We start from the raw sequence: 9,922 nt of genomic DNA, 5'->3' as shown, positions 1-9,922 counted from the left end.
ACAGTAGGAAACCTCCCTAAGGGAGCCCCTTCTGACAGCATTCACTTCCATTGCCCTGCTGAACACTGGTTGGAGGGCCCCCCCAACTGATTTTTGCCTTGGGCCCCAACAGACTCTAGAATCGCTACTGCACATATTATACTCACACAAACACAGTCACTAAAAATTTAAGCTCACAACAGGCAGATCAAATAATAAAGACTGCTCTATTTTTTGATAGCTGTACCTAAAATATCCTTTGCTTGCTTCAGGGTTTGTGTTGAATATCCACGATATTGTTATGAAAATGGTCCCTCAGCTTAGTGCTGAGAGCCTAGTGACTCTCCTGACTGCTGTGTGGACTGTATGAAACATGTCAGCTGAGGCCAGAGATGGAGACAGAAATAAAGTAATATTTCCTCTCCTAATAATAAAAAACATACAGGTGGCACAGATTGAAACTAAAAGCTCACGGACCTCACTCTTGTCTGGGTCTTGCTAAAAGTTCTCTGCCCATGGATTTAAGAGCTCTATTACCTTTAAAGCATGTCTGACATTCAGTTCACTTCGGTTTTCGGAGATTCGAAAAAGAAAAAATTGTGGATGGACATCAGAGCTGATCTCAGGTCTTTGTAAGCAGAGTTGCTGCAGAATTCTGAACATTTTTCATTTCACAGAGGGTTGCTTTAGTAGTTTAGACAGAAGAGAGATACAGTGAGTCAGCTGAGCCTTGCCAAACTGACATTCAGTCTTCGGTTTCACTTGAGCAAGAATTCTTCGATGTTGACATGTTTTTTGTGTGTGTTGCAGTTAATGTAGATTACAAAAAAGAATTTTGCAATTTTACGTCTGTTTATGTGTTGAAGGTAGATTCAAATACGTTCTTTTAGAGAAAAAGAAATAAAACAGCAATCAGGCTAACATGCGTGTCACTTGAACATGTAGCAGCAGTGTGTCGTTTGAATATGGGGAAATATTCTGAAAAGTGAAAAGAGTAAGTTGTTGTTCCCTTTGGGCATTTTACTCAAGATGATTTGAGTTTAAAAGCGCTGAAGGGATTTTCTGATTTTTTGCAACCTCCTTTAGAAAATTATATTGACGTACATTGACAATGGAAAAGCTAAGGGTGTTCTTTCTCCACAAGCCACCATGATTTCTCATTAAGCTTGCACTTGCAGCACTTGTACGTCATGATGGTCAGTGACTACTCTGACTCTGACTACATTCACTTTAAACATGGTCACAGTGTACCACGAGACGAGACAACAGATATTTTTTACTCACTGTGAGCAAAGAGATCCGAAACAATCCTTTGGTTTGAGTTCCCTTTGATTCACTTTTGACTCTTCACTTAATTATTAAATCACACTTTTATGATGGCATGAAAATAAATACAAATCTTTTTATCCTCATTTAGTTGGAAAAGGATAGTACCAATATAACAGCTTAGAATCACAGACTTATGAGTGCATTTGCTCTCATCATGTCTTATCTGTATGACTCTGTTTATGCAATATGTTATTATTATGTTTGTTTCAAAAGTACTTCTCAGTAGTCCTGAAATAACTAAACCACAACAGTACCAACAGCAGCGGTGACAACAACAAAACAGCATAGGGGTGAGCTGCAGGGAGTGATTATGGAATTCAATTTCCTATATCCGATCAAAGAAAATGTGAGAGCGGTGGAGGTGGTCATGAGGGGAGAGGATCTCTGGATGAGAAATCAAAACAAATGCAAAAAATGGAGAGACAAGACAGGTAGGACGGGGGGGGGGAGACGATGAGCAGAGGAATACAGATCAGAGGAGGAATAAGGTGGGGCTGAACAGAATGAGGGATAATACAGAATTGAGAGAGATTGAGGAAGAAGAGATGTAATGAGCCAATGGAAATCAAAAGGGAATGAAGTCTGCTGTATCTCTGCAGATAAAAGAGACTGATTGAAGATGTGTGTGTGCACATGTGAAGGTTGCATGTGAAGGTTGCAAGGTTAAAAGGGTGGCAGAGCCGTCTCAAAATTGTTATTTTGCTTCATCCTCGGGTAAATGGGAAATACTTGTCTGTAATAACCCAGTGTGGTAGGTGAGTGTGTGCTTGTTTGTCTCTGTGTGTGAGAGTTTGAGTGAGAGGGGATATAATGGGAAATGCTTGTCAGTGATGGCTCTGCATTAGGGGTGTTAGGTCTCCCTGGACTGAAAAAAAAGGAGCCCAAATGACACAATGGCAAAGGGATATTTAACCCTGTAACTGCTGATCTTAGCAGTATTAGAAACCATGCAGCATCTGGCTTCTGGAACAATTGGTATACAATCAAGTACAGACAGTCATAGTCTCCAGATGATGAAACTTATTGACTTTGACGAGACTCTTTATGTGACCCTCACCCTACCATAGGTTAGACTTTTTTTTGGTTAAACAATTTTGGTATAAGATGATAATCCTTGATAATTTCTGGATTCATTTACAGTTATTCATGATCCCCTCTGGATGATATCACTTTGGTAACGCTTTTTTTTGTTAAAATGTAAGTTGAAGACTGAATACAAGTTTTCTAGCCTTATTATTAAATGTCAACATACTAACATGCTACTCAATAGAAGTAAATCATACTGGCCAATCCTAGCATTATGAACATATTAGCATTTTCATTGGACGGATAATTTAAAGTGAGTCATTTGAGGTACTTATACACAGTATTACTACAGTACAATCTGCTCAGCATGGCCCCTGTTTGGCAAGGATGGCTGTAGTACTAACACAGAAGCTAAGCCATGTATTGCTATGAATTGGATCTAGAGCTAAATAAAAAAAAAATGTCACAAAAAAAAGACCAGCTTGGAAACAAAAAAACACAGTGCAAGAAGCTAAAGCTGTAAGGCAAAGATCACTCAATGAAAGTAGGAAAACTACAAGAATGAACAGTCTGACCGAAACATTAAATCTAATCTAAAGTGTAACAAAGTGTCCATCTTATATAGGAATATAGAGGTTTTATAGTTTAGAAACTTTAGTAGGAAATATCTTTTTTGAAATCAAATGATCCAATGTAGGGCCTCTCTAAGCTTTCTCACCCTGTAGATTCTTAGACTTATTAATTACCTTAAAATAAATTTTTAAAGTATGGAATTCAGGCATTATACTGCGTCTTAGTTTTATGCACATACGTATGGTATGTGTTAAGCATATCACTTTTCACGTTTTTACTGGATTCACATTCTGTTGTGATAATGTGGCAAAAATAAGAGGTCAACATTTGACTTTTAACCTTTTTATGAACTCACATACAGCTTGTACAGGCCTGGGACTCCCACCACATGATCAGGGCTATCAAGAGGGGTATCAAGAGTTGCTCGGCAGCAAGGTGATTGTTTTATGAGCAATTACTTAATTTGATACATCTGCTGTCCCTCAAGGTTATGCGGTTGGTTTGAGATGCAGTGGATCTCTCCTAATATGATAAAAAAAATCATAAAATGATCCTGTAAAAAGAGTATTGCAATGTGCCATACAACATGCACGTCTTACAACATTTCACATGATATTTAATTACGTAAACTGCATTGTTTTAAGCTTTAAAACAAAAGAAGTCATCAATGTGATGTGGTAAAATTAAATCAATTCTGTGATTTGGCTGTAAGAAAGGGTAGCCTGGTTATAGTCAAAAAAAGGAAAGAAACAGTTCATGAATAAGCACACAGAGAGGCCATGTTTAGCATTGATGTTTTACTAGAAAAAGAAACCAAATGGAAAGACAGAAATCAAGAAATAAAAAAACAGTGTGTTAAAGCCAGAGTGTTGACAGCCCAGCGGTCAGCTTTTCGCCGTCACTGCATGAAATCTAATGTTCTGGAGGAGGCGAGAAACAACAACACAACAGTATCTTGTAAAGTTGAACTTCCAGGTGTGTGGGTGTCCTGATAGTTAAATCAGTGGTATCTGTCTCGACAAAAGTAATTTAGCTCTAAATCCACTATTTGCACTATTTCTCTGAAGCTGGATTACTGCAGTTCTGCTGCACTGACCCCAAGAGCTAAGAAGAGGTGATTGGAAACAGTCTCCCTTATTCCATTCAGCCATAAAGAGACACTTGTTGTTTTAAGATAATAAAATTTATATGGAGTTTAACCTGAACACATTTGATGCAGAACTGATGCATTGGAGGTGTGTGTCTCTAAGTGTGTGTGTGTGTGTGTGAGAGTTTATCAAAGAAGTTGAAGTTCTTCCGTGTTTTTTTTTTGTTTTGCAAAATGTTAATGGTTACAAAGTAAAACGCTTTGCAATGTTCAGAAAAGAGAACCAGATGAAGCTCAGATTGTCAGTTGGTGTCCCGGGTCCAGAATTCAAAGCAGCTATCCCATTATTTTTGCAGTGTAATAGGGCAGAAAAGTAACTTGTCATTGCTGAGATGCACTTTGTACAGAGTTCTGTCTCATAGGGGGGCAGAAGGGGAGACAGAAGCAATAAGAAAGGAAAGGGGGAATACAAAACAAGAAAAAGAGCAAGAAGGATTTTAGAGACAGTAGGAAGGTCACAATGAAAATTGAATCATAATTAAAAAAAGACAATAAGGAAGAATTAATCCTCATATGTTGTATGGCACAATCTCTGTGCATGCTTAATTGTATTGCAACAAAAGGAGTAAAATTGCACCAATGTCCATAGAAAACCTTTCTTCTTTTGCTAATTGTTTTTCTCCGATATTAATGCAAGAACATTTTTCTCTCCCAAAGGCTGGCAGCAAAAGGATGTGCCAAAACAGGCAGCCATATGGTATATTACTAATTCTACTTTTTAGAATCGAATGGATCCAATTATGTCCACAAAAAAAAGTGCATACCCGGCTCAATTATGAGTCCAATCTTTAGCTTCTATCTTCAATCTGTGGCTTTTGATCATGTTGGATTTCACTGTGTGGCAGCCTCGCATCTGGTGAGAAGACAAATAACAAAAAGCACTGAGGCGATGAGGAAATGCAACACAAATGCTACACTCTCCAAATGTCAGGCCGCTCTGTTTTCCTACTGCACTGAAGCCACAATGGCCCCCCCTCCTGTCCTGAGGCCACCCTGAAAGTGTTCTGGCCTCCAAGTGTTGAAGACTGTAATCTGCATGCTGTTCCAGAGGGCATGTAGAATTCGCAGACAGAAGATTACAGGAGTAAAAACAACAGTTGGACAGTGACAAACAGTGAAGAACTACTTGTGAAAAAACAGACAAACAGGCGGAAAATAAATAAAAAAATCGCCCAAACGTCTCATGGTGCTGAAGCAATCACTCTGAGCTGACCCTGTGTATGCAACAATGTGTGTGCGTGCCTTTCCATCGTACGTGTGTGTCCATGTGAGTACCAGATGGACATTCAGTGTTGAGCTGAACGCACAAAGACAGTGGCTTATTAATATTCTCAAGTTATCAAAAGAAAACAAAAACAGCCATATAACAGAATGTATGCCATGGCCTCTGACAATCTGTGATCAATGTCTTCTATAGCTCTCTATAGACGTATAGATATATATTCATTTGTATTATATATAATATGTAGATTTATAAAAAAAGATCTGATCTTAATTACAAGTAGTGGCATTTTTTTCTTTTATATTCATTATTGCAATGAATTGTTATCTAAGATGATGAAAAAAAAAAACAGGTGAGTTCTGTTTTGCTACGCAGTTATTTACAACAGTTTTAAAAAGCAAGCTTTTCTGATAATGGGACCTTTCTCCAAACGCTGGAAAAAAGAATGAGGATCTCACATGACGACCAAACTGCCCGTAAGACTCGTTACTTTTTCAGAAACTGAAAGCTGAATCTAAAGGTCTTCAAGTAGAGTGGAAGTGCACAGAGCATGTGGCCGGCGGTTCTCAACCTTTTCTACCACCCTTGTTTTAAAGTACTTTGATTTGTTTTGCTTTTTTTAGTGTCTGGAAATTTGTATCTTCATTCACGCAGACATAGAGGCAGAATTTTTGCTATCCCAGATACCTTGTTTCTCTCTCCAATCATTCGCTTTGCAGTCTATAAGGTCCCGGTGTGAGGTTGAGAAACACTTTGTTAGGTAGTCATATGAGATCTGCTCATGTGTCGTATTTTTTATTTCCCACAACTGAATATACAGTTTAAACCTCGCCTTTACCTCTATGCTATTTAGCATATCTACTGCCATGAAGATGCTGTTGATGAAGGACTTCTTGAATTACTACAGTGATTTTTTCTTTTCTTTTACAAACCCCCTGTGAGTTCTGCAGCCGAGATCAACCGCACGTAAGTGTTTGGGAGGTTACTTCTGTTCTATACCGGCGTGATTATCTCACCAGAATGGGGCGAGAAATCATTCTCTATGCGTAAGAAGAAAGCAATTTTTCATTCAATTCGAACAGTCCATGGCAAAAAGAAAAAGGAGTGGGTTTGCACAGTCTGAACGTTCAAGGTTACAGTTTTCTGGTCTTCTAAGGGTGATAAAACCTGGCACTCAGTCTTTGCAGGCAAGTAAAGATGACCATGATGATGATGATGATGAAAACAATGTTTTGGAGTCTTAGTAAGGCGTTGTCAAGGGGTGTGGCATACTGGCCAACATCGTCCAAATGACGACAGAGCAGGAGCAGAACTGTTTGGTTGTATTTTCTTTATATATACTGTCGGCTGTGATCATCATCTTTATCACTATCATCATCATGATCAGGTAGATGGTCATGTTCACAGCTCAAAGTTCATTTCATGTCAGTCTGTGCTGGCTTTCTGAAGGTATGACGATATCAGGAGGATTTCCTCTCCGGAAATAATTATATGGCTGCTGCAGGCAAGTGTGAGAGTCAGAGATGTCCTTTGTTACGTTTTTTTTTTTTTTTAAATCCACTCTTCTCTCCACAGTTGTATTTCTCTTGTCTCTTGGAAAAGAAGTCAATGGCAGCAGGAGAGTGAGATGAGGATGTGCACTGTGTGTCTGTGTGTTCACTTTTTTATAGAAGTATTTGCATTTAAGTATCTGAAATTGTATTCATGTCTTCATGTGTGTGTGTGTTTCTATGCATGATAATGGCATGTGTGCGATTGTATGTAAGCACATGTGTCCGTGTCCGTGTGTGTGTGTGTGTGTGTGTGTGTGTGTGTGTGTGTGTGTGTCTTTGTCCCAGTCTGTATGTTGGTGTGTCGTTAAGGCACGGCAGGTGTTTTTGGTTTTCAGGGCAGTCCAGAGGAGACCACTGCAAGGCCAGGGTGTCGGAGAGGGGCGTGGCCAGCATGCACGGCTTTGGGGCAATCTGGCGTCAAGACGCGGCCATTCTCCCCCACACTTCCTGTGATGGAAAGACGGGCCTTGTTCCGCATGGCTTCAGAAAAAGACAGCTGAATATGAGAAGAGATGGAGGAGGGTGGAGACAGCAGAGTGGAGATTTAGTTTAAAAAGAAACAAACAGATAATCTTACAGCTGTAGAAACAGTTCAACAAATGCCACCAGTTGTGTAAAGACACAACAGTTTCAATACAAACACATGCACAACAAATGTTCATACATGCTAGTGCCTGTGCACATAATACTGTACACCACCACAAGTATACGTTAGACATGTCTGAGGGTGCAATCACACATCCATTTACAGTTCACTTTTTCAACTGGATTTGTAAGTCATGTTATAAACAATCTTGTGTTGAAACAAATAACTCAAGAGTCATTGCCAAATTAATCAGAATCAATGTCTATAACCAATCATCTCTGAAGTCATTTTCCAAGCAAAAAAAGACAAACATTTGCTGCTGCCAGATCAACAACAATTTTTAAACCTTTTTTAACTTCTAAGTATTCTTTGTACTACTTACATGTGCATGTGATTTAGGCTGTTGTATTTGATTTATATGTATTGCCTTTGGCTGGAGGAACTTGTCATAAGAATTTTTCCACTATATGTGCCTTTTAATTACGTACCAATTAGTCGCACTACTGATAAAGCTGTGGGCCTTATTTTATTGATCTGGAGCGCATTGTCTAAAACGCCAGGCGCAAAGCAAATCAGGTCATTTTGCCAGCTATGTGGCACACAATCTGGGTGCCGAGTTCAGTGTGTGTGCTTGTTTGCTTCTGCTTGTATTAGACAGAACGCGCATTGGAGCGAGCACTCATCATGGAGAGTTTCCTGTTTCAGCTGGAGGTTTCTGAATATTTGCAACTCAAACAGGAATCTCCCTAGAGGTAGCGCTGTGTGTTTCCTCTAATTCTGACATCACCAGACTGAAATCATATTGAAAGAAATGTTAAGATAACAGGGGAAGCTGAAAACAAAAGCTTGGCGTCTTTCCGCCCTCTGCATTAAAAAGTTGTCAGCAAATGCAAAAAATATATTCTATTAAGCAGTGGGAGCACTGCTGTGCAGCCCCGTGTGTCTGACAGGGTTGAAGTCTGTGATGAACTTCTTTAAGTATGCCCATTTTTCTAACGTGCACTCTAAATTGCAGGAGCATACTGCATGATAGATAGTGGACCGTGTCTTCAAGATAAGGGTGCACCACCTGTGCGCCTCACCTCACCTCTAAGACCAAAACACCCATCAGCGCTAATTGGGTGCAAGTTTGCTTACTTTTTACACGAGGTGGGTGCTGGGGGTGAAAACGGCATCAGATGGAAAAAACAAACACTTGTGCTGCCTGCCACGATGCTTTGGTGTAACATTGGGCCCTGCGTCTTTTAAGTAGGATTACAGAGACAGTAAACTACTTATTGCCTGATACACATGCAAGTACCTTGGTTGCTCGGTTGTTTTAAATGTTTTATTGTTTGTTTTCTGAACTACATTCACCAAAATTTGCTTGAAAAAGAACTAAGATTTCCATTTTTGCATCAGCTCAGAACACTTGCATGTTGTGCATTCAAGTATAAATGTTCATATTTAAACAAGCTGAATGCATGTAGTAATGCCTAAGAGTTTAAAATTCATTTCTTAAAACTGACATGGTGTGGATGCAACCCAAACTACACATTCAACTCTCACCAGAGGGCTACAACACAGTGCAAAGGCCACAGTCACATATTTGTTATTTTACCAAAGGTAACAGTGAACGTATATGCAGGCAACAGTCAACAAACATGTACATACAGTAGTGGACAAAGGGGATTTGGGTTGTAGACATCTGCATTTCAGAAGTGACCATGCATTTCTGGGTTCTGGGTTTGAGTTATCTGACAAAAAATTTGGGTGAGGATTTGAAAGCATATAGGATTTGTAAGGTGAGGACTTTGGAAAGACAAACAGAGAACATGAAGGAGTGTTTTTTTTCCTTTAAGGGTTCAGATTTATAGAGAGGGAGTGACTGACTATACTGCTCGGAGTAGGGGGGGGACACTTCACACAGGCAGGCTACTCTGTGATGTTTCAGTAATGTTAGCACTGCTGCTGCTGTGAGAGGAAAAACCTCAAATCGGAATAATAATACTTTAATTACTTTGCTATGAATGAAGTTAAAGGCATTTCCACCACAGTTAATGCCAATCCAGTGTGAGAAGCCTGTGTAAATTAGAGATTCTAGAGAAAGGAAAATGTAGCTGTTATGCCTTTGAGGTCTGAAATTAAGCAACCGTAAGATTTTCTTATTAACTAATGGCTTTCATACAGCATTAATATCTGAAAAAGTTTACTCTGCGATTACAAACATCCAGCTGTGTGTGGTAACACATTAGCAGAGAGGAAAGACAACAGCTTACCCTCTTCCTCTTTAAATGAGTGCTGCCATGCTGATTTATAGCACAATTTAAAACAAAAAGAGAAAACCTTCTTCTCTAAAAGAACCTCCAAGACCATTTCCAAGGAAAATATTTTTTTTGGCTTCTGTTGATTTTTGTAACTCAACTCTTTTGGATGAAAATCTTAAATATGGCAGACATCCAGAGAGTTTCATAGCAGAATGATAAACGAAAAGCTGTTAGTGTCAGTGTTACTTTTTGGCGGAAGTA

At 39.2% G+C, this 9,922-nt stretch overlaps 1 protein-coding gene across 5 annotated transcripts in view; it reads right to left on the bottom strand.

Annotated features, from left to right (window-relative positions):
* Positions 1-3,689: 3,689 nt before the first annotated feature.
* gria4a (glutamate receptor, ionotropic, AMPA 4a) overlaps positions 3,690-9,922 on the bottom strand; it is a 111,255-nt gene continuing 105,022 nt past the window's right edge. For 2 of the 5 annotated variants that reach the window (XM_065960775.1, XM_065960774.1), the window contains exon 18: positions 3,690-7,325. In XM_065960775.1, the coding sequence (XP_065816847.1) occupies positions 7,161-7,325 (165 nt within the window). In that variant the 3' untranslated portion in view covers positions 3,690-7,160. The remainder of the gene's footprint in view (positions 7,326-9,922) is intronic. The other 3 variants (XM_065960777.1, XM_065960776.1, XM_065960779.1) reach the window with 2 other exon arrangements.

This window comes from Labrus bergylta, chromosome 11 (genome assembly GCF_963930695.1).
Source record: "Labrus bergylta chromosome 11, fLabBer1.1, whole genome shotgun sequence".
Lineage (NCBI taxonomy): Eukaryota > Metazoa > Chordata > Actinopteri > Labriformes > Labridae > Labrus > Labrus bergylta.
Note: the sequence above shows the minus strand (reverse complement) of the source record. Positions and strands in the feature narration are given on the sequence as shown.